The 25,552-nt window shown below is 44.2% G+C and overlaps 1 protein-coding gene across 1 annotated transcript in view; it reads left to right on the top strand.

Annotated features, from left to right (window-relative positions):
* LOC119458695 (zinc finger protein ubi-d4 B) overlaps positions 1-24,551 on the top strand; it is a 111,027-nt gene extending 86,476 nt beyond the window's left edge. The window contains exons 8-9 of the mRNA XM_037720555.2: positions 18,488-18,569; positions 24,393-24,551. Of these exons, the coding sequence (XP_037576483.1) occupies positions 18,488-18,569; positions 24,393-24,472 (162 nt within the window). The 3' untranslated portion in view covers positions 24,473-24,551. The remainder of the gene's footprint in view (positions 1-18,487; positions 18,570-24,392) is intronic.
* The last annotated feature ends 1,001 nt before the right edge of the window (positions 24,552-25,552 follow it).

Here is a 25,552-nt window from a genome sequence, read left to right as displayed (position 1 = left end):
GTGGAATGGCTCAAATTTATTTTCTTTTTTTTTTTTTCTTTTCAAGGAGTTCGTATTCGATTCCCTGACGGCACGGACACTGAGTGAAAACGAAACTACTTTTTGCCGCAACCGCTGCGGATGAAACCGCGGCCGCTATCAACGCGATCACGGATGGCGACTACGCAGTCTTGAAGGCATACGGCCAACGCAGTGCTATGCGCGCCGGTAAACGCAAGAATAAAAGCTTTAAAGGCTCAAATAGGCACGAAGCGTTCTGGCGTAGCTGTCATTCCCGTATGATTTCCACTGATGGCTATGGCGATGCGAACTCCGTCGCTTCGTTTCGGTGGACGCTAATGCTGTTAAGCCCAAACCGCATTCACGCGATTTTGTGCGCGACGGCGACGAGCGACGGCTTCAAGCGACGAAACGGGCCGTCGCGCTAACAGATCGCTTGGTCTTTTCACTCAATCGCTCGGTTCTAGAAATCTAGAATTCGTCGCTCGTCGCCCGGAAGTGCTATAAGCGACTAGTCAATAGCGCGAAGCCGGAACTGGATATACATCAGTCAAGTACTACCGATTGTCGCACAGAATGAGCAAACGACTAGATTTTGATACGTGCAAAGATAATAACGTAGTGCAAGACCTTTAGAAATATTTATGCTGCTCTTTACTCTAAAACACATCAACTTAAATTAATAAAGCAAACGTCACGCCAGTTTCGGCGAGTATTTGCTGCCCTCATACCGGCAACACCGGGGAGACGTCGCTCAAAGTCGTCGCTCGCATGCGGTGCGACTTGTAGGCGACGAGCGACCGCGACAGCCATCTTCATCGCGTCGCTTGTCGCTGTCGCGCGCAAGATCGCGTGAATGCGGTTTATACTTTATGGTAGAGTACACTCTAGTTATGGCTTGTTTGCGTTGCACATTTGCGGCGTTCCGCACTCGTCGAGCACCGAGAGTTGTCCGAATTAACCGATGTGCGGCCAAATATGTCCGAATTAACGAGAGTTTCATTGCATTAAATAATGCAAACGCCTGCCGGGACCAAAGGACGTGTCCGAATTAACCAATTTTTCGAATTAACGAGGGTCGAATTAATCAGCTTTTACTGTATTCGATTCGAAATCTACTATTTCGTATTCACACACATCTAGTTTTACCATATTTACTCGAATCTAGGCTGAACATGATCCTAAGCCAACCTCCGAAAGTCCGAAGTACAAAAAAAGAAAAGAAAACTTATCTCGAATGTAAGCCGAACAAAATAGCGAGGACAGCGTTCACCAAATGAAAACAGCATTTATTGAATATGAACATGCCGAGCTCGTTCTACCTTGTCATCGCTGCTAGCCTCGTCGCTATCTTCCTTATCGCTGCCATCTTCAAGCAGTGCACTATATCGAGTACCATCATCAAGCACATTAGAGATGCTGCACTTTTTTAATGAGCGCACGATCAAAGTGCCTGGGTAAATGCCGTCCTCGTTGCGGCATACACAAAAATCATCTCCCGTCGCCCCCACCCCCACGTTTTTCTCATCGATGCCGAGGTCCCGCCCTGCTTGAACGTTCCACAATGGCTCTGCGGCTAGCACAACTGTCCATTTGAAAGTTATAGTGACATCGCCTGTTTGGTGCCATTACGATGAACGCCACGCTGCACGCCGATACTACACCATACCGATACTACTGATACAACACAGGTCAAAATGGCGACATTGCTCGTGTGCTTCAGTTGGCTACTGGTGCAGCTAGTAGTGACTGCGATACTGACTGTTCTAGATGGCGCTAGCTGCATCATATTTATCGATTTCAGTTAAAAACTGGTGCGCTTTTTAAAGTCCTCGGACCTAAGCTGACCCTAGAGTTTGGTATGTGATTATTTAAAAGAAAAAAAAAACTATCGGCCTAGATTTCAATAAATACGGTAACTGAAAAAAATGCTTGTAAGTTTAAACCTCCCAACTTAACTTCAGACATCAGATGCACAAGATTCTTGTCTTGTAGTATTGCAAGGGCCTGCTGTTTAACTTTTGATGTGCTTTACTTCAATCTGGTTGAAAATTCTTTATTTTTCTGTGCAACTTCCTTCCGGCTTCTACACAGACATTCCGTGCTTATCTGAAACACCCACGCTAAGACGCTTCTCCGCCAGGTAGCCCACAGCAACACTTACAACAGAATAAGCATTGAGTTGAGAGTGAGTGCTGGTGTCTCATTTCTTTGTCCTCGTCTGTGTTAGTGGCGCTGTTTGTCAAGTATGACGTGCAGTTTTCGAGGCCCCCTCTAGTTTGGCCGCTGTCAAGGAGCCAGCACGACAGTCTGCAGCTGCCTGCCATTAGGTTCACCATCACGAGTTACTCCCTAGCATGGGGAGGCACGCACGGCAGCCCTCACAGTGTTCTGGCAAAGGGGAAAAGTGGTTGCTCCAGGCTGGTGGCACCTCACCATGGGGAGATAGCAGGAAATTGCTGTCGGCTCTGAGAAGACAGGAGGCATGGCGAAAGTGAACACCTCCATTATTATTGGGTGCTTTTAGAAAATTGTACGGGAATATATTTACTGAAAGGCATTATGCACACTGCATTGTGTTGCCAATTTTGAAGTAAAGGTGTTGCAGAGCCCCCTTTAAGATGTCTGAAGAAGCGCCATTTCTTGCCCTTGATGTCAATAGGGGATATGTAGGCAATAGGCTTTTCCACTATACGTACCAATTTGAGATACACAAGATGGCCGACCATCTGCTCTCTGAGGGCAGAGAGCAAGGATGCAAGAGATGATGGCAAGCATAGTGGCTCCTGCTTTATTTCTACCTCTAGGGAGACGTGTGCCATCTTGTGTGGCTCGAACAAGATGTGTGGAGAAACCTACTTGCAGAATTTTGCATATTCCCTATGTTATAATGGCATTTTATGGGGAGCTGCATCATAGTGCATGCCCCCCCCCCCCCTCCCCCTTTTGTCTGAAGCATGGCCCCCTGCACTGACTTGGTATCGCATTGAAGCGAGTGAAGTTGTTACGGGTTGTTCCTGCTCATTGAAAAGCAATCAGCTGCACCCCTCTTGTGTTCCTCTGTGATGGCAGTCCTCTTTTGGGACTGTCAATTGTACTGGGTTGGAAATTTTTTTTCATCACCATCATGGAAGCCAGGCAGGATGATTTTTGTTTAGAAAGTGGTGCAACAGTGGAATCTTGTTGATACGATCGTCATGGGAACCAGGAAATGAAACATATCATCCAAAAATCGTATTATCCGAATTACATTGCTCCTATAAGGCATTGGCCGGTAAAAGAACAAAAAATGTATTATCTCGAAAAACGAATTACGCAAAATCGTGTCAACGAGATTGCACTGTAGTCTGTCCAGACTGAAACATTTTTTGGATTGGCTGATAAAGTTTTGTAGAAAGCACATTTCCCAGTGCCCTTCATGAGGCGCAAATGGTGTTAAGATATTTGCGCTTGAATCTTGGAGATATTAATCTCATGAGGTTGGGTACAATTCAGAAACGTGACAGAGTTCATAGTTGTCTTGCATTATTGTGTTTGACACAGAAATAGAAAAGTAAGGGATGACACAAATGCAGGTATGGAAGTGCAAACTAAAAACTGCTCTATTCGTGGCAAGAATATGTTTATTTATGGTGGTAAGCATAGATGATGCTGGGAAATTGTGCTTTTGTGCCTGTGTTTTTGTTTTTCCATGTAAAATGCGGCATAAGGCAACTCTCATTTACAATTTTTTTTCCCTTTCATGTACTTTCTTGCACCTTGCAGGCTTCTGCAGAACTGAATTGCTACACAATTATTTGGAACAATATTTGGAACATTCAAAATTTGTGCTATGCATAACTGAAACTTGGGCTGAGGCTGCAGATCTTCGCAAGTATTTGCCTAACTAAAATGATCTCGCACAATTGCAGACCAGTTTTGTAGAGAGAGTGCAGTGGACAATAATGTCTGAATAATTGGGCAGTCAATGAAAAGAATTGAAGGAAAAAGCTTGCATTGGTGTTACCAACACCACCATCATGGTGAAGCTCTTTGATAGACCTAAATGTCACACATTAGCTTACTTAATCCTTAAAGGGTCAATTTCTTTAACAAAATGCAGCCTCTGTAAAGTTTGATCATTTTATTGCAGATTTAAAAATATTCAGAATGACGTACTTCAAGAAAAACTAGTGTCTGCAGTCGTGTGAAGTATGCATGTTTTGTTCATCAGCATATCAATATAGGGCAATGAATATTCATTTACTTGTGTAGTAAAACTCACACTACTAATCTTTATCTTTGAAACAGCTTTGAAATACTAACCACTACACATGGCAATAGTGAAAGTGGGGCATGCAATGTGAGTTGCTGCAAGCGAACTGTATGGTTGCGTGCCTATCACAAAAACTGAGCAAGTCAGACACAGTGCAGTAATTACTTGTGGTCGAAGAAAACGTGCGCTCGCCAACTAAAAAGAAAAAAGAAAATCTCTGACTTTTCCGCACCCATTCTGGGTGCCTTGTTCACAATCAATGAGGTGCATGGTGGTATTTCTTATGTACGTGCCAAATGACGTAATGTGTTTGCATATAGCTCAGGGAAGGCTCCCCCTGTGTCCGGCTTATCGTGTGTACCGTAGATTGTATGCAAAATGATTCAAGGAGATAGTGGGTTGATAATTTCTTCACCTTTTCCAGGACGGAATCCAATTGCTAATAAATACTGTGACCTGTTCTTGTGTGATGCTCTGCCTAATGTGTTTGACACTACATCATTTCGGTGTTGCTGTAGCCTTCTTTTTAAGTTCTTAGTTTCGCCTATATAGCAAGCCTCGCAGGCTTGGCACAAAATTTTGTAGACGACACCAGGGCATTTTTCTTTTTCGTACTCCAGTACTGCATTCATTGTGAACACGGCACCTGTATTGGGTGCCGAAACGTCAAAAGAATGATTTGTTTCTAAAAGCGAAGCTCTTCTTTGCGAATCGCGTCCATGGTCACGAAACCCGGTGCGATTCGCAAACAAGAGCTTCGCTTTTAGAAACGTTTTTGACGTTTCGGCACACAATACAGGTGCCATGTTCACAATGAATGCAGTACTGGAGTACGAAAAAAAAAAATGCCCTGGCGCTCTCTTGCTGAATAGGCCAACCAATCACAGTGGAATATGCATGCCACACACGCCGCTGGGTTCCTTGTACCACCACCAGATATCGCTCGCGTCTGCGGTAGTGCCGCCGCCGGCCAAAGCGGGGAATGAAAAAAAAAAGAGGCAGAAAGCTCGCCTTCGCGTTTCCACGGCTGCACGGTAATGAGGCAGTAAACACTTCTTGTGGATAGAATGGATTCGAATTGCACTGCGTACGTATGCGCATGCTGCCTCTGAAACCATGATGCATTCAAGGCGCCCGTCGTACTCGCTAGTAGCCAGCAACTCCGCTTAACAACAGGCTCGGTATAATTTGTGTGCACCTGCGCTTGTTTGTTTGTTTGTATGTGCGTGCGTGGTGAGTGCACTCGTGTGTTGACTCTTTACGCACTCACATAAAGCTCTGCTGTATATAGATTCCGACATGATGAACCTGCTGCATTCTTTCTTTTTGTTTTTTGGTTGGCGAGTGCACGTTTTCTTTAACCATGTTGTTTCCTCGCCGAGCTTTTGTCGAACCCTTAATTATAGTAATTGCTTTTCAGATCGCTGAATGAGATGCATTCAGTTTTTGTGCATCTCGCAAGAAACGCATACGTATTTGTGTTCTCTGTTCCTGCCTCAAACAACAAAGTAATTTTGTGCCTAAGAAAGAGGCATGTGGGGGAGCATCTCGTACTAATGCTTTGAGAGACTAGGAGTGACATAGAAATTGGCTTTCACGATGCCCATAGCCCTGAACAGTGCACACGACGATACCAAATGTAAAGTGTGCAACCTGTGACCTTGAGCACACGGCAGTAAACAAGGCAAAGTGGGAATACTGTGAGTATTTCACAGCCTTGTACTGGTAGTGCGAAACCTCTTCTGCCGAGAGTCTTCAACCATTATGGGATACCCACTGGCAAGCTTGGCTTGGTAAAAAAAAAAAAAAAGTTTTGAAAGAAGCTTTATATGGCTAGGCGAAATCACCTGTCCACAGAAAACTATCATCATCAGCATTGGCTCGAGCATCGTCGTCGTCTTCCGCAGTTGGCTCGTGCTCGTGATTGTGCGGCACGCGCCCATGCCACTGCTCCCACGTTCGTCGTCATCGTGTGCTTCCGCACCTGGCTGTATTGCCGGTAATCATTCCAGCGTAGAATTTCACTTCTCTTCTGTCTTCATAAAGGAGAGACCGCGTTTATGGGGGTATGAGCCATTGCTTAAGGGGGTATGAGTCATTCATAGTCTTACGTGACGGACACATTTAATTTTTAAGCAATTTAATTTCGAAGAATTGCAAGCAGCAATGGCGGGCGAATGCTGCTAACCGCGCCGCCGAGCAAACTCGTGACATCGAACTCAAGTGGCAACGGCAGACTGCAGGCATACCGTCAGTGACGTCGTTTTCTCCTCGCAGCCGAATGTGTGTGTAACCTCATAATTGAGCACTACTTTAATGAATCCTCGGGATTAACTCAGTGATAAACACCGGGGCCACGCGTTTCAGGTTCGCTCGTTAACCATCTTCACGAAGTGGAAGGGCCGGCGATTTTTTTTTTCACAACTCGGAGGCAGCATTCACCTTTGGAGTTGACGCTTTTTGTTCCAGAAAGGTGCATTCTTGCTGTCACTGCTGAACATGTGCAGCGGTGGCCCATCACCACTGATGTGCAGGGTTACCTGCCATGGTTGCTTAATGGCTGTGGTGTTGGGCTTACTAAGGACAAGGTCAGGGGATCAAATCCCGGCCATGGCGACAGCATTTCGGTGGGGGCGAAATGCGAAAACACCCTTGTACTTATATTTAGGTGCACGTTAAAGAACCTCAGGTGGTCAAAATTATTCCGGAGTCCACCACTACGCTGTGCCTCATAATGAAATCATGGTTTTGGCACATAAAACCCCATAATTTCATTAAAGTTTTGGGTGCAGGATGGAGAATTCACAGGAAATCTTCATTAGAGGGAAATATTATTTTCGTCCCAAAAGTAGCGCAGTGGCAGAGACTTGCGTAATACGTGCCGCTACAAACCTCCGAGGAAAATCGGGCCACTGCCATCTTTGCGTGCCATCACTGGCGTTCCATGCAGCCTTGTGAACTGATGGGCAGTGCAGGGGTTTGTCTAAACTTGACTCCTTGGGTTCCTGTTCTAACTTGCACTGTCACCAAAAATTAATTTTATGAGAATGATTAGCCTCACTCAGGCTCTAAATTTTATTCACCACTGTACTGTGTTGAAAACATTACTAACAGAAAAGTTTAAAATATGAAAAGTAATCACCCACTATGAATGTTACTGCCCATCTGGATACAGAAACACAAGCACTGCAATAGCATTGAGACTTGTGCACTAGAAGTTAGTTGTAAAACACTTCGCTGCACTAAATAAACATTGCACAGCTGGCACTCAACGCAGCAGAACCACAAGAAAAGAGGCCCGACCGCATTCTAGTCCGTGCCAAATTGTAGCGGAATATGTGCATTATCCATCATTATTACAGTGGCTGAATGAGCATTTTTCATTAAGCATAATATGAAACATGCATGCCAAGTCCAGTCTCGGGAAAGTAACACTCAGGACTGGAACTGCTCCTCCCGAAAATGCTGCCTTTTTTCCTTCCGACTAAAACAACATTCAACATCCTTCGGGATACGCTAAATATTCTTGAGGCTCCGCAAAAATTTAAAAAAAGAAAGAAAGTCTACTAAAAAGTAACAGGGTTAGTATAAGGCAAATTGTGGTTAAGGTACTAGGGAAGGATGTGTAAGGCACGAGTAAAAGTCGGTCACTGCTGCTGCGGCTACTGAAGTTTGTGGGCCGTGGTTTACTGCTAAAGGTACCGTAACGTGGCTTTGTGAAATAATATATGCACAGCGAAGACACATGGGAGTCATTCCACCACTTCGGTCTGCCCTCCTGTCCGTTTCTGCGACACATGGGGAAGGGTGCAACCACAGGGGGGGGGGGTCAGTAGGCCAAACTCTGGACCGGGCAACCCACCCGAGTCGAGCACGCGAAGGGCTCCTCCCTGAAGCATGCCACTTTCCATGACGTCAGGTGTCTTTACACAGGCAGCAAGAGTGATCGGAGAGTTTGTGAAACTCACCAGGCTTTACGCATGGCTTCTTGTCTTGCCATTGCAGCTCGACTGTGGCTGGAAAGGGAAGTTACACCAAAATGTGGAATTAAAGAAAAGCTGTATGCTGAGCTTAAATGCATATCATCGCTTATGTAAGTTGCGAGTACCCCATGTAAATTAATGAGATGTGTCGGCTGGTTTTGCAATGTTTACATTCTGATCGAAGATTTTCCCTCCACTCGGCTAGCTAGAAGGAAAGCTTCCAGATTTTAGGAGTCTCACAATTGGCAGCGAATCATGAAAACGAGCGTAAATTATACTTCACATTTTGTGATTTACGCAAGATGAGGGATAGCTATAGCCTGCATTATCTTTATTTGCATACGGGTGTTGTAAGTTGCTCAGAAATCTCTCATTTGGTGTCAGGTGAGAGCTGTTGTTTCATTTGGTGCTGCCATGTATGCTGACACAAAGCTTCTGGTGCGGTGGCCGGCTAAATTCTAAGAATGGTGTGCATCCAATGCAAACGCCACTTGCCATCTTGCACGCACACTGGAGACAATCTATCTTTGGTGCCCAAAATGGTTGGGGTCCCCATTCGAAAACTCTGCATTTTGAAAACTCGCCGTGCTTTAAAAATAAAATGTTCTAGTTGTGTGTCTGAGCAGGCGTTTCATTGTAATGTCTATATTATTGAAGAGAGGCAGTACAAATAGGCATTGCCTTGATTTCCATAGACAGCATACAAATTTTTTTTAATGCATCGCATATGTTTGTGAGCCCTCCAAAAGTTTATTAAAAGGAGGACTGTTTAAATTTCACTGAAAATGTTCCTGTTAGCTAAATATGCAGTTCAGCAGCTGAAGCAGCCTCAAAGCCACTGTACAGTTGCCACCCCACGTTTTTGACACAGACTGCTGCAAAAAATTTAAAAATAATCGGGCAGTCAAAAAAAAAAATGAATTTCATTGGTAAAATTGCTTTTGTTATTTTTATAACACAGCACCACGGCAAGCTTGTTTACATAATTTTGCTTTATGTTGTGCGTCAATGAAGTAGTAGTATCTACTGCAAGTTTTGTGATGGTTGGGGCTTTGGGTGCATTTTTCTTTCGCCCATCACGTAGCCCAAAGTGCGTCGTCAAAAAGTGTGTATAGTGCATGTGCCAGGTGCAACACTGTCAGTTTAGGCTGCTTCACAAGTTCATCTTCGAACCTCACTGTCCACACACGAGCTTACATTGTTTCGTCCTGTGCGGACCTATGCAAACCAGCTACACCAGCTGATCACCCACAAACCCAAACTACACTGCAAACCCAGCCCTTGCGTGCCATCTCATGCCCCATTCAACCAGGCTCCAATGTATGTGTACGAACATATCAAGGGCGAGCTTGTATCTATCTGTTGTTTCACCAAAGTGATACCAGAGTTTAGTCTTCTATAAACAAGCAGCATTGAAAATTAGCAAGCTGGTTAAGGCTATCTTAATGCAGTAAACAAAAAAGATGGAGAATGAGCACAAGAGCGACTTGCAGCTTACGTTTTATTAGGAAAGACGCCAAGAAATAGCTGTCGTGGGGAGTTATCCTAGCACAAGAAAAGATGCACACACACACAGGAGACGAAGACAGGTGCTAAAGTGAAAAGTGCACGCATGTTCTTAGTTGACTGAATCAAGCACTGCAAAAAGCCACAACAAAGGCAGGACAAGTCACAAGAAATGAAATGTAAGAAAAATGCAAGGACAGTGTCACTTGTTGTCAACATTTGTAGTCTCAGCTGTGTTTAGGTTCGTCAAAGGCTAACTTGCACACGTGTCTCATGATTTGTGTATAAATTAAGTTCGTGTCTTTCCTAATAAAAATGCGTTGTTAAGTCTAACATGTGTGTCTCCATTCTTCCGCTTGTGCTCAAACTTCTTTGCACTGCAGTTATGCATGGCATCCAAATAAACTCTCACTTGTGAGTCATCCCTTGCTTTCATTGCATTTTTCTTAGCAGTGATACCTACCGGCCTGACATACCCAAATAGCCCGAATGGTTGCCTCCTAGTTAAATCATCATCAGTAAAGCGTTAACGTTACGCTGTGCAGTGCTCTGTTTTTTTGCTCTTCCATTTTAGCGAAGTTGTTTTGTCAGGAACTTCACTACCTTACATGGCAAGTCAGCCACTCATGCCGAGACCTCTTTTTCACTGTTAGCAGAAGCATTTACTTTCAAGTAAAAGCGACATGGTAGGCCAGACTAGCACTTCTTTTATGCCTTGTTGGCATTTGAGATAATTTAGTCCATAAAGTAGTGAACCTAGTGCATAATTTTACAGTAATAAACAATTCGCATGGCCAAATTTCCTTGTGGCCTTGACTGGAGTGCTCATTGTATCACTTGTTGGAAGCTGTAATCGTCTCCCACCTGATGTCGCACAAACTACATCTGTTGATGCATTTTGCCTTGCTTTGAGTGTATAAATACCTTCTATAAACTTTTGTATGTCATCCCCCCAGCTGTAATGCCTTATTGGCAATGCAGATACTGAATAAATGAATAAAATAAATGAAGTGATATCCAAAAAGTCATCACCCCAATTGCTTAGTGGAAGATAACATCGTAATGAGGGCTGCAAATTTGTAATTTAGTGTTTTAGTGTAACATTCTAAGATATTTCAGTTGCATGTTTAGAAGTGTGTGTAATCATACCGCATTCAGTGCATGTTTTAGTGAAGTGCAATGAACTAATTACATCCTTTGAACGAATATTGCCTATTTTCTGCTACTTTCGAAGAAACTATAACACAGTATTCAAGCTTTAGGCTTGTTCAGAAAGCTTGTTAATCCAAATTCATGCATTCACACTGGCATGACCCGTAACATGAATGGTGGACTATGTTCACAGCTGTGATGCTCACTACATTGTGTGTACCGATCTTTCCCGCTAAATCATGCAACGTGCCATACGGCATCCAAAATTTTGTTGCATAGTCCAGTAGCGTTTAATTTTCGAAGGTGTGAAATTGGGCCAATGTGTTTGTCCAAACATAGTCTAATGCTGCGGCATGTCTCAGACTGGACATGGCGTGTAATGTTTCGCACGTCGTGCATTGCTGTTTGTCACTGCTGAATTAATGCTAACACCGATTTGCATGGCTCGGTGCTTGTGAATCTGGCCTGCATTAGAGTGCACGCATATACTTGTTCACGTTGGTGCAGCAGCAGGCAAGCCTCTATGTCTACACTTGACAGACAAACTGTGGGTTGCGCAAGTAGCACACGGACAAGAAGGAAGAAAACATCTCTTGACAAGTGCCACCTGGTGATGAAAAGAAACATCGGGTGCATTTTACGCAACGTACAGTATGTGACCAGCTGTCAGATCTGCTACATTGCAGACAGGGAAGGGAGCATCCACTTCCTTCGTGTGCTCGGGTATCGCAGAGATATGCGTTGATTTTCTATTGGTGATCAGATGCATGCCATACGTGGCACCTTTTTGTTCAGACGGCTTGGCAACCAAGCGAGGGCTGCATTGCGTGCATGCGCGCCAGCATTCCTGCTCACTGCCTGTGTGATGACTTATGACTTTGTGATGACATCAACTTGTTACGGTGCATGGGTCTGAGTCAGGTGGAGTTTAAAACATGTGTGTCAACATCCCATTCTTCCGCTTGTGCTCAAACTTCTTTGCACTGCAGTTATGCATGGCATCCAAATAAACTCTCACTTGTGAGTCATCCCTTGCTTTCATTGCATTTTTCTTAGCAGTGATACCTGCCGGCCTGACATACCCAAATAGCCCGAATGGTTGCCTCCTAGTTAAATCATCATCAGTAAAGCGTTAACGTTACGCTGTGCAGTGGTCTGTTTTTTTGCTCTTCCATTTTAGCGAAGTTGTTTTGTCAGGAACTTCACTACCTTACATGGCAAGTCAGCCACTCATGCCGAGACCTCTTTTTCACTGTTAGCAGAAGCATTTACTTTCAAGTAAAGCGACATGGTAGGCCAGACTAGCACTTCTTTATGCCTTGTTGGCATTTGAGATAATTTAGTCCATAAAGTAGTGAACCTAGTGCATAATTTTACAGTAATAAACAATTCGCATGGCCAAATTTCCTTGTGGCCTTGACTGGAGTGCTCATTGTATCACTTGTTGGAAGCGGCAGCGCACGCCTGTAATCGTCTCCCACCTGATGTCGCACAAACTACATCTGTTGATGCATTTTGCCTTGCTTTGAGTGTATAAATACCTTCTATAAACTTTTGTATGTCATCCCCCCAGCTGTAATGCCTTATTGGCAATGCAGATACTGAATAAATGAATAAAATAAATGAAGTGATATCCAAAAAGTCATCACCCCAATTGCTTAGTGGAAGATAACATCGTAATGAGGGCTGCAAATTTGTAATTTAGTGTTTTAGTGTAACATTCTAAGATATTTCAGTTGCATGTTTAGAAGTGTGTGTAATCATACCGCATTCAGTGCATGTTTTAGTGAAGTGCAATGAACTAATTACATCCTTTGAACGAATATTGCCTATTTTCTGCTACTTTCGAAGAAACTATAACACAGTATTCAAGCTTGTTTTCAGAAAGCTTGTTAATCCAAATTCATGCATTCACACTGGCATGACCCGTAACATGAATGGTGGACTATGTTCACAGCTGTGATGCTCACTACATTGTGTGTACCGATCTTTCCCGCTAAATCATGCAACGTGCCATACGGCATCCAAAATTTTGTTGCATAGTCCAGTAGCGTTTAATTTTCGAAGGTGTGAAATTGGGCCAATGTGTTTGTCCAAACATAGTCTAATGCTGCGGCATGTCTCAGACTGGACATGGCGTGTAATGTTTCGCACGTCGTGCATTGCTGTTTGTCACTGCTGAATTAATGCTAACACCGATTTGCATGGCTCGGTGCTTGTGAATCTGGCCTGCATTAGAGTGCACGCATATACCTGTTCACGTTGGTGCAGCAGCAGGCAAGCCTCTATGTCTACACTTGACAGACAAACTGTGGGTTGCGCAAGTAGCACACGGACAAGAAGGAAGAAAACATCTCTTGACAAGTGCCACCTGGTGATGAAAAGAAACATCGGGTGCATTTTACGCAACGTACAGTATGTGTCCAGCTGTCAGATCTGCTACATTGCAGACAGGGAAGGGAGCATCCACTTCCTTCGTGTGCTCGGGTATCGCAGAGATATGCATTGATTTTCTATTGGTGATCAGATGCATGCCATACGTGGCACCTTTTTGTTCAGACGGCTTGGCAACCAAGCGAGGGCTGCATTGCGTGCATGCGCGCCAGCATTCCTGCTCACTGCCTGTGTGATGACTTATGACTTTGTGATGACATCAACTTGTTACGGTGCATGGGTCTGAGTCAGGTGGAGTTTAAAAACACCGAGTTATAACTTTGTTATCACTCCGGAGTGTGCTCTTCAAGCAAGGCCAGCGTTTCGTGATCACCTCCACAATTCTCGATGATGGTGCTGTACACCGCGTGCCAGAGCATGGTCCTTACGTAAATGCTTGTCCCACTGGCCTCACAACCAGTGACAGTGCTCTGACTGGCGCAACTCGCTTTTGACGTCTTCTATTCCCTGGTTGGAATCGTTGCGTTTTCATTTGCTCGCTCCCGCTCTTCAATGTGCCCACACCTACCTGAGTGTTTTGACATCACTTCACTCACTCAAGCTTTTTTTTTTTTCTTTTTCAAGTTTTTTTTTTTGAGTAATAAAGTTGTAAACATGTGTATTATTAGGCTAACAAATGTCAGATTTGCTGTATGCCTTCTATAAAACCACAGCTTGTTGTTACGGACACGGACAGTGCTGCAAAGATATCCGATAACGGGCAGTTTGAAAAACTAATTGCTACAGTAAAGTGAATTTTGTTCTTTTGAGTGCCAGCACAGTAGTGGAAAACTTGTTTACAGACCTTTGCTCTGTGCTGTGCACCAAAAAGTCACAGTTTTGCCCGAAAGGCAATAGCAATCCATCGATTGCGACATGTGATACCAAACTAATGGTCAGCTATACGAAGTAAGGATAGTAATTTTATCGGCCGTATAAACATCTAACCGTAGGCATACTAACTAAATTAACAAGCATGGTGTCACGCGCGCACAAGCAAACATCAACACGTCTCACTCGATTGCCGCAGAAACTCGCTGTCAAAATGCTGTAGTGAGTAAGCGCAGCAGCAGCAGCGAGCGAATCGACCCTCGTCCCACCGCTTGCATTTACGCGAACTAAGCCTGGAAAACACAGCGCAGAGAAGGACTCTACCCCCACTGCAGATGGCTTTCAAGATACAACCGCTCGGGCGGGAGTGCGCGGCGTAGTACGCGGCCTAGTACGTAGTACGTATTCACAGGCAACGCCGACGGCAAAAATGCACCTGGAGTGTCCATATAATTGCTATCGCAATAATAAAGTAAGAGTCACGGGAAAGTCCGTGATGACTGAGTCCACGAGGGCATTTCGTGTGCACACATCACGTAGCCTTATGTTCCGGGTAGTCATTGAGCGTAGAAAATGCACACTTGACATTGTCTCTGCAGCACTTTTAGATTAGGCGGTGCTGCGCAACATCAGTTTGGATCTTCATTGGCTCTATGCGCACACGTGAGCTTACGCCGTTCAGTTCAGTAAGCACACACATGAACTTGGTATGCTTGCTGTTTGCTGCATCGGCTGTCTAAGCCTAACCAGCACCAATTCGCTAGTGCCGGGTTAAGTGATGGTGCCATCGTCAGCTGAACTGGTGCCATCTAGCACTGGCTTGTGGAAATTAACGAGCATGAAGCTATAAGTGAAAACTTTTTCAAATTCTTCACCTTCCAAACTGTAGGCATTAGTATATGAGGGTGGTCTTTGCACGAGTAAATACGGTATACACTTTCTGAACATGATTTCTAGTGCACAGTGTGTACACACCAAGAACCATAAGGCATCTGTGGATGCCACGTTTGTGAAGCTGTAAAGTTAGTGAAAGCTTAACTCTAAAAATATGTCCCAGCTAACACACACCAGTTTCTAAATAAAAAGCAACGCCTTATAGATGGACGAAACCAACTGTGTGTTGTTAGCATCTGCCTGAAGAAGGTCTCCAGTATTTTGTTTCCCTTAATTAGTAGTGATAACTAACTTCTTATTAATTTACAAGCACTATGTCATTAGGAGATGTTTAGACCACATTTAAGAGCACCAGTCTCAATTTGCGGTGTGCTATCTTTAGCGCAGCTGTCTTTCTTTTAATTTTTTAAAGGAAGATTGCTGAATTTAAAAAAAAACTGGAGCTGCCTTCTATTTGCGAGTTGCAGCAGTGCTGCTGTCAGACACTCTGCAAATGAACTGATTATGCGTATGTGGGGGCCAGTGTTGCCCAAATATGGCATGCCACCTTTCCCCTAGGTGACCACTACATTCGTGCTGGTCTTCGAGTTGGCCTGACACGGCAAGCCAAGAGCTGTGCGTCTTAAAAGCTTGGCTTTTAAAGGGTGCTGTCGGCAACTGTCTTGTGCTTGGGCTACATGCTGGAATTTGGTGGCACACTCCTGACTACTACTGACCCCCGCAAATTGAAAGACACCCATCTCGTCCAATAAATTTTGTTTGCCCACTTCCCACTCGCGTAATACATCTCATTGGGGTATTTGAGGTACCATAAATTGGAAATAATAATAACATGCAGTAAAGCCTCTGTATGAAGACAATTCAAGAGTGAGCCTATGTTACATTCATTACTTTGTTATAACCATTGTTCACCCTTAAGGCCAACATTGCCCGCTGGGTCAGTTATCACTGGGTATTCTGAAGCCAATGCAAGAGCCTGCAATGCACTGCCGAGCACCTGCCTGAAGAAGGTTGTTTTTCTGCCACGTCTTCATCAGTTGAGATGAGTGCATTCTGCAATGTATCTGTCAACACAGGTCCATCTTTGCTGCGATTGGGTGTGCAGAAATACCGTTGCAACATATCTTATTAATTCACAAAATTGGAGGCTTGCAGCGCTCTGCTGGAATGTTCACAAAACACTGATAAGCTGATCAAACTCTGAGAACGTGAGAGCAGAGGTCGTATGTTATGATGATTGGTTTCAGCCTCCCTTTTTTGTATCATTCACCGTGCCGAGTGAGCGACCCTTCAATAACGCCCTCTCTGGTCCGATGACATAAGGGATAGCAGTGCATAAAGTGAGAGGGCGAAAGGTACTGCTACTTCCCTCATGTCAACACCTCATCCAGCAAGGTGAAGAGTGAATGGATAATGAGGTGTATCGTTATAAAATACAGCAAGTAAAAGAACCCTTCATTGTACATGCATAGCAGTTTCAGGGTGTTTACCATCAGGGAAAACCTGGAATTTTCATTGAAGTTGTCTGTTCTTAAAATTCAGGGAAAAGGCAGGCAGCTTTCACTCTCTGCTTTGAATCGGGAATATTAGTACCACGGCCACTGGATAAAAAAAAAAAGCGCAGCCTGCCACGTCGCGCGGGCTGCAATGGGAGCGAATGCCACAACCATAGTTGCATTCTCGGCTGCCTGGCGGGGCCGAACGGCACTAGTTAACGGGGGTGGGATGCGTCGACGTCCACGGGCAACAGCGTTCCAATCGCATTCCTGACGCATTTTCTATGACGATCCCAGACAACAAGTCCCCGACTGGTGGCGTCGCGGCAGATGACACAGTTTTCAATGCATGCGGCAGGCCGCACTTTTTTTCTTTTACATCCAGCGACCATGTTAGTATGTTAGTACCTACAGTGGCCAGCAGGAAGGTACGTTTTCTGGTTAACCTACACTATCTGTAAAATAATGGTGTCTTATGCTGATTTTGTTAGTGTGAGCTCGGCCATACCGGGAAACACTCGATTCAGTGAAATCTGATGGATAGTGCACCCTGCCTGATTTACAGCTTAGTGGCATAGTAACTTGGCTAGCTATAAACGACCATTTTGTTCCTCGAACCTGCATTGTCATAGACTGCCAGGGAATTTTCATACGAAGTCGGGGAAAACCTGGAAATATCTGGGAGTTTGAAATTGTTTATCTTGGTGACAGTTGGTCAGTGCAACGTACACTAGATTTGCATTTCTTTCTGGTGTAATAGTGCACTAATAGATGGCAGAAATAGAGTGTGGGCACAGCCGCTGATTTGTAGCCGGTTTTGGTGGGTTGCCAGGTAGCTTGCAGGAATCTTGCATCGGGAAAGTTTTTAGCTGTGCCTTGGTGCCACTGCATTAAGGCCTGATTAGTTCAAAATGGTCAACCAAAAAAGGCTGGCTATGCTTACATTTAAAGCAAAGTTTCGCTTCATTAAAATAGAGTTTTAAATGCGCGAGCTTCTATGGGAACTTCAAGCCAAGTTACAGTTACTTCATTATATTGAATAATTTGTTTTAACGGATTTCATTGGATGAGGTTTGGCTGGTGATGCAACTAGACATGGAGTGCATTGGGCACAGAACATCGAATACATGCTTGTCCTAGGCTATGAAGGGAAAGGATCAGCAAATGGAAAAGCACGAAAGAATGGAGAATGCAAAAAACAAGTGCTCACTCGTATGGCAGGGGATGCTAGAGGTAACATCACCCAATTCTGCAGGACACATTGCTAACATTTTCTCTTTGAGTGTACACTTCACATAGGGATGCAGATTTTCAGGTATTTGTGCAGCAGCCCCTGTATATGCTCAGTGTTGACAAGCGGTACGTCTGGAACATTCCTCGAGACTTTTCTTGCAAATTACGCCTGATCTGTCGAGGATAATGTGCCTGCCCTGGTGCCCCTCAGCAAACAGGGGCAGCCAGATGTTCAGATAACGTAATGAACAAGCTGCCAAGTAGCAACTTTTCTCCTTGGCCCCTTTCACAATATATATTGATGAACATATATATTGAATGAATGATGAACACTGCCTGTAAAAAGTGGAGAAGCAAAATCGGCTCATGCAGGCCAGCTCACCTGCAGTAGCAGTCATGCCCAGGTGTGGTCAATATGCTATATGTGCAATTTGCTGGCTCCAAATGACGCCTTGTCATCAGAGCTTGCTTCATCGCCAGCAGGTGCAGTTTAAGCACAGATTGCATGGTTGTCCGTGACTGGGCTGAACATGGGTTCAACCCATTGTCACTGTGTGGTTGTGTAAAAGCAAGGGAACATGTGGTTCAGGCCTTTCGCACGAGGTGTGTGTCAGCATTTCATTGCACTCTTGGAAAGAATTTGTGCTCAGTGCACATGTCTGGAACGATGTGTGTGTGTGGCCATTTTGTGCCTTGTGCTGCAGGATCAGCTGCTGTTCTGTGACGACTGCGACCGGGGCTACCACATGTACTGCCTGCAGCCACCCTTGTCTGAGCCACCCGAAGGTCAGTCACCCTCTGGTGATATTCTTTCCCTTGGAGCTAATCCTCCACCACAAAACTTGCTGTAAGGGACTGATTAGTTGTAGGAGAACTGCCTTCATTAAGAGTAAAACTTCTTTGATTTCAAAGGCTTTAGATTTTTGTAGCTTTTATAGTGTGTTTTATCTAGCATAGTACTGCATTGTCAACACTTTTTGTTGTTCTAATACTTTGCAGTGGTTACTGTGCAGTAGCTAACTATGCTATTAGGTAGGCAGAATTGGTCATAAGAGTTGTAATTAAAAAGCAAAAACAACTTAATTATTCTGAATCTCCAGTGATGCATGTTGGAAGAGTAATTGTACACTGTTGCTTATTGACGTTTGATGCTCACTATCTCATAGTTCTTGAACTAGGTTCAAAAACTACGAGATGAATTTAACATTTTTTATCTAGTGATCCAAGCACAGCAAAAAGAAAATATTTGAAGGTGTTGCTGCGGGCATCCTGTTACTGCTTACTGCAATATTTTCTGACTTGACAACCGAATTCGATGCAAAATAAAAAAGTTGTGTCGGAAACCTTTTCTCCTCATTTTAGTATGCTTAAATATAAGTAATTTCCATGGGTTTTTTATGCTGTCCACAATAGAAATATATTTAAAAATTTTGAAAATGGCCCAAGTGAGGTGAGTTTTGTAACTTTGATGTGCCTTTGCACATTTTCTATTTCTCACAGAAATTTGAAAAGAGTGTGAAATAGATAATGTCGCCCTTGCAACATACCTGCAAAAGATTGTATTCCTGCAAAAAATACAAAGAAAGAATAGTTAAATGAAGAAGTTTTTTTCCAGAAAAGCTCATTCCCAGAAGATAAACTTGGGTCACCCAGGAGTTCTCTGGAAAGGTGGAGCAATTAATTTTATTCTTGCCAAACTTTCTTTCTTGGAAACGTGTATGAGTCTCCTCCATGTGTATTTTGACAATGTCAGGCATCTCATTCTTGAGGGTGTTCCCTCGTTGGTCAGTCTCATACATACAGGCATTCACCGGCATCATCTGTAATGTTGTCGCGTTCAAAATTTCTTTTCTGAACCCTGCAATAATGGAGGCCTGGTGTTCTCTTGTTGCCAAAGAGAAGTTTGAGCGTGTACAGCAAGTCAGTTCAAGGAAAGTTGGGCACACGCGTGCTTCCCTCACAGCATGCCAGGGCCTCAAAAAGATTGCATTGCAGGCATCCGTAGCACAATGCGTATGAGGAGCTGATTGCTCTGGTCTTGGAAATGTATGGGTAGTCGTGTCGCCAGTGTGAGATGAAGTGGGTAATTATGCCACGATTGAGGTCACTCGTGCATAAATGCATGGTGTGCTTGATTTACTCTTGAAGTTGTTCACCTGACACCACGAGATCTCGCAAGTGCCACTGCAGTGGGCGCAAAATGCGCCTGTGGCTGCACATTATAAGGTAGCCACAATTACTCTGAAGCTCTCAACTGCAGCGTCCCTCATAGCTAGGATTCTACTAAAAACAATAAAACTGACGAGTTCCTTTTTTCTTTTTAATGTGATTTAGCTTTTAGTTTCTTTCATGCTCCCCCAAAAAAGGGCATTTTATGCACAGGCACTTTCTTTATTTACACAACATTTACAATAGCAGAAGTGTTCAACAGCAATGATCTACTGTAATATATACATTATTTACCAATGTTGGGATTGGTCATCGCAGCGCACTCTTTCCGAATTACAGAATGAAAAATAAATGCGCTTACTGGATACAAGAATATCCAGTGCACGATGTGACAGGACGAGCCTGTCCCACACGTGCATTCTCTAGAGAACTAGGAGCTCAACGATATGTTCAACAGCATAGCCTGATATGCTGAGAACCCTTTCCAGCAACGTAGCGTCATGCCCCATGGTAAAACGGCAAATAAAAAAAACTTCCCATATGTGCCGAGCTTTCGCATTTGTGTACATGATCTGAGAGGGGTACAGTCGACTTCTGTTATTCCAACCATGAAGAGAACAATGAAATTGGTCGAAATTATCCAGCGGATTAAAATAAACGAGAGGCAGACAAAATGCCAGAACACACTGCGGATTCATTTGGCAGTATTTGCTGCTATTTCAACACGTCTATGAATCAAATGCACACCCACATTTTATGGGTTTAAAGTAGAAAACCAACCTAGAAATGGCACTAGAGCTAATGAACAAAGTAGAAATTGAATGCACACCTGATTATTTAGCAAAAGAAATGTATAGTATGCCTTCAATTCTGACAGTGAGAGCTAAAACCAGTGAAGTTTGCCTTCACAGAAGGGAAATAGATTTGCTTAATGTTGTAGACAGGGGTTTTCTCAAGCTGCTTTCGTGCATAAGGCTTGAAGGCCGGGCTTTGGTGGTACCAGGACAGCAGAAACACAACACACTGTTGAATAATGGGCACAACAACAGCTACCAGAGCATTTGCTTGGAAGCAGGCTAGTTACGACCTGAGACGTTCGCTGGAGTTGTGTGGCGCAATAGGAACGTTTACCTGGAGTCCTTCCTTCGTTGTGGCTCGTAGTCTTCTCCTCTCCTGCATTCCCCGGCCACGCTGATTTCAACAACCCTGCCTTATTCTTTGCTCAGTCTAATGGGTGCGGAGCTCCGTGGCAATGCGTTTGTGACTGGCTTATAGGAGGGTTGCACCACCGCGAGAAAAGCTGTCTTGCTTCCCGCACGGGAACAGAGGAAGAAGGTGTCTGATCTCGCTTCCGTGGCACCCGTAGGAGCGATTCTCACAATGACTGCTGTCATCACTCTCAGACAGCACTTTGTCGTTCTCTATGAAGAACCACAACATGTAATCCTCAGTATAGTCCATAGCATGTACTATATTCTGCATTTAGCGAACGATTATGCAATAATCGCAAACGGGATATTTGCCCTTGCTGAGAATAACCACTTTGCTAATTCATTCAGGGGCGCATGTCGGAACACTACGAACACCAGCTGCGACTTGTTGCCGCTAGGCAGTGTTGCCAACTCTCGGGAAATTTCCCTAGATCTAGAGAATTTACGTCTTCGGGGAACAAGGGAATTTGTCAAAATCTAAGGAAATTTTCCGCTTACTCATGAACGACAGAAACCACTGTTGTGATGGGACTACAGATGTGAAGGCGTGTTTTGATTTTAGTCCCCACAAATTACCTTCGCATTGGCATGCTAAGTATAACTTGATTATAATCGTACAGCACCTCAGTGAACGCATATTGTCAAGTAAACGATAAGGTATGGATGCCCTCTGGCAGTTACCAGATCACTCTTACTGAACTATTGCCGTTCGTACCTAGCTGTGCTGTCAATTTCTGCATACCTTTAATGAAATATCTGAAGCTGGCCAAAGGCGCTGTCAGTATGATGAGCGCAAAACCAAAGTCATCCTTTAAGAAATGTATTACAAAGTACAAGTTAGCTGACGTGAATGAGCGGAGCTGTTGTGGACGGTAAATGTCAGCAACTTATATCTGCTTTCTTCTACAGAACACACGTGCTTCTTGTGTTGTTTTTTTTCCGCAGCACAGAAGCTCCACGGTCACGTCGTCGTGCACGTGCAGCTTCTCTACTTTAGGCTAATGTGCATTTTCCTGCATAGCAGTAGAACTTGGCACTTTTTCTGCTTTCCTTAGTTGCTGCAAGTATGCTCGAAAACTAACACTTCATTATTATTGTTATTATTACCGCGTGTCTGATGGTAACCAAAACGCCTCGATAGGAACAATTTTGCTCCTACATTTTACATTGTTGAAGCTGTGTGCGAATAAATGCTGTTGCAAGCATTGCAACTTGTACTGTGACATCATTTCCGCTTAAGCACAGTGACTTCAATAAATCCTTTCGAACTAATACATAAATAAGTCCTAAAACTAAAATCTGCGATGTATTTTCATAGCACATGCGCAGTTGATCTTACAGAGAACATATTAAATAACTGCATTTTTCCTAAATCTAGGGAAATCTAGGGAATTTTTCTATCCGAGTTAGAGGGAAATTAGCTTCGGAGGTTGGCAACTCTGCCGCTAGGTAACATGCCGAGTGAAGTTTTGTATTCGGACTTAAAGCGGTATGTCGTCATTGTATCGTCTTCATGCTATGCGAGAACTCGTTTTGTTGCTTTTGTCACCATCCATGGTCACCCTCTTGGGATGGCAATGGTGATGACGCTCTCTAGGCTGGTTCTGATGGTAGGCTGTTGCAAACATATTTTGCTTTTGGTTAAGTAACGGATTGCACCCCCCAAGCAATTATTGGATGAAATTTCCTGAAAAATAAGAAAATAAAAAAAAAAATATGGCCACATTAGGATCGTGTAAATACAGTAATAATTCATAGTGAGCTACCTTTGTAATATCTTCCTGGGGCAGGCCAAAGATGTTTTCGACGGAAGATGACGTGTGCTCGACACATTCACTCTTCCCTAAGCACTGCCATGACGGAGGATGCTGCTTTGGAGTCTCCACTGTGATCACCATTAGGGTTGGGCTTGGCTCACGTGATTACTGGTCAAGTTTGAATTATCCGGTGACGGCTAATTACCAGATCAGAATAATGAAAGTTCATGGCCTAAATATGTATGCCATAAACCTCGCGCAGCCGAAAGCTTGGAATTAACTGGCCGAAAGCTTGGAATTAACTGGAGTTGAATTAACACAAGTATACTATACCAGAATGACTCGCTGGTGTACTCCAAGCTGTAAGCATTATGAAACATCGTTCCAGCACACAATTAAACTCGGACGAAGCTGTGAAGAATGTTTGCCTGCACAGAATGTCTCTACTTTTTTGCAACAACGGTATAGTACTCTCAGAAGCTGGTAATCAATTCACAGTGCTTCTCCTCGTGTACAGTGTCAAGCATGCAGTTGACCTTTGCGCCAAAGTTCGTTGCAAATGCGTCATTCCATTGACTCAGTAGCACCTGCAGGCACTGGCAAACAGACTGTACTCGCCATGGAAAAGGGTGGACTACGCATCTAGCTGTTTAATTATTGGGAGCAGTTTGTTGAAATTTTTCTTTAGGAATGTCAATGCAACTATAAGCTTGTGCAAGAAGTGTGTTGTCACAGAAGCTTCACTCAGTTTCTTGCCATTTTTTCTTTGAATCACGGCATGGTCACATGATCACATCTGAAGGCCCCAAAATTCTGAGTTTTTTAGGTAAATCCGATTCATCAATTTTTTTTACCAGCAATTATTTAATTGGCTGAGCGTTTTTATCCCGCATGGCTGGTGCTCCGCACTCTTTGCCCTCACAAGGACTGTTGCTGAGGCTGCGTTTCATTGCAAAGGCCACACACATTGCCCATAATCATTACATATAATCATTATTCTTAATTTTAGGCCCTATACATTACTGTTGTTTCTTATCCTTCACCTTGAGTACTGCTTATTAACCTGAGTCGACCACCAACCCTGTGTTTGTTGCTCTTTGGCTACAGTTGCCCTTTCCCCCCAAAAAATCTACTACTAACTATAAATAGTATGTGTATCCAAATATTGAAGTAAGTGGATGAAGCTGGCACCTTGGCTACAGCCCAGCATGTCCTATGCGGAGGTTGTGGGCCCTGGCAGCAGGATGCCTTCCACATTGCTTTTCCTGTATAAAGAATATGAGGTATGTTGCAGGTTTAATGCTTCCTCTATAATTAATCCTACAGTTCGAGGATAAAAGATAGTGAAGTTCTGTTTCACTTCATATGGCTGTTGCTAAATATAGAGCCTCTCATTTTTGCTCATACAGCATGCCCATCTCTGAAGGTTGCCCCTTGTGCCAGAGCTGACTGTTGTGTGTGTGTGGCTGCAGGCCTGTGGAGCTGCCACCTGTGCGTGGAAGAATACGGCCGCGTGGAGCATCGACCATCCACAGCCGGAGGCTCTCCCTGAGCCACAGCAGAAAGTGCAGCGCGCATACTGAAACAGTGCTCGAGGATAATAAAGATGCCAGAGACATCACTTGCACAAACTGCTTCCTCTCTGGCCCATGCAAATCAGCGGGAGTAACCAGCTGTCCGTTGTGGCAGAACCCATCTCACAATGACTGTCAACGGTAATGCGTTAGCATTGAATGAATACAGTCGAACACACTTGTAACGATCCCAGATCTACAATCTATCGATTATAGCAACCACATTTGAGTGCATTTATGATTTCCCGACCCTGCCTATTGAAACTGCTTTCCAGATATGAAAAATTTTTTTGATCGCCATACTTTTGCAACGAATGCTTCAAACTCGGTCACAGTAAAAAAAAAAGGGGGGCGTACACGAAGCACGGAAGCGCGACCAAACTGGGCGTACGGCAGCATGTGCCTGCTCCAGTAAAAGCGCGACGATGATATCGCATTCGAGATTAGCGAGTGACTGCCGTGGGCAGGTTTCCAAAGCCACAAAGAAAAGCCACGCTTCCAGGGAGGAGGAGGCAGCATACATCATAAACAGCATGGCACGTGGCATGCACTGGCGCATGTACCGGTGCGATATCGAATTCCTTGATGGCGGCACTCTCGTTTTTGCGCAATTGTCTGTGCGGCACCACGTACATTACGTCTATTTCAATGATTTGGAACCAACATCTATGTCCTTCCACCGTGGGAACAATAGCCGTGCTAAGTGTTCCTGTCCTTGCTCTCGAGATTCATGCTGCCGGAGTCGGCGCGCTGCCGCCACGCAATGTTGCAAAGGATCGGTAGCTACTATGCCATTATCAGATCACGGTTCGGCGATGCTTCGTTTACGCATTGCCGATTGCTGATATTCGCCCAAAGCAGCATAGGAGGAGGAGGAACAACTTTATTAAAAAACACCAGTCAACGTCGGGAGAGAAATCCTTCTCCACCTGTCGCCCCTAGCCGTCGGCCGGAATACCTTGAGACACAGCAGCAGCAAGGGCTTGACCAATGATGTCCTGCTGGACGTTGGGGTCTGGGCTGCGGAGCAAAGCCTCCCAGGATTCTAGAGTGCGCGA

Source organism: Dermacentor silvarum, chromosome 7, assembly GCF_013339745.2.
Source record: "Dermacentor silvarum isolate Dsil-2018 chromosome 7, BIME_Dsil_1.4, whole genome shotgun sequence".
NCBI classification, from domain to species: domain Eukaryota; kingdom Metazoa; phylum Arthropoda; class Arachnida; order Ixodida; family Ixodidae; genus Dermacentor; species Dermacentor silvarum.
Note: the sequence above shows the minus strand (reverse complement) of the source record. Positions and strands in the feature narration are given on the sequence as shown.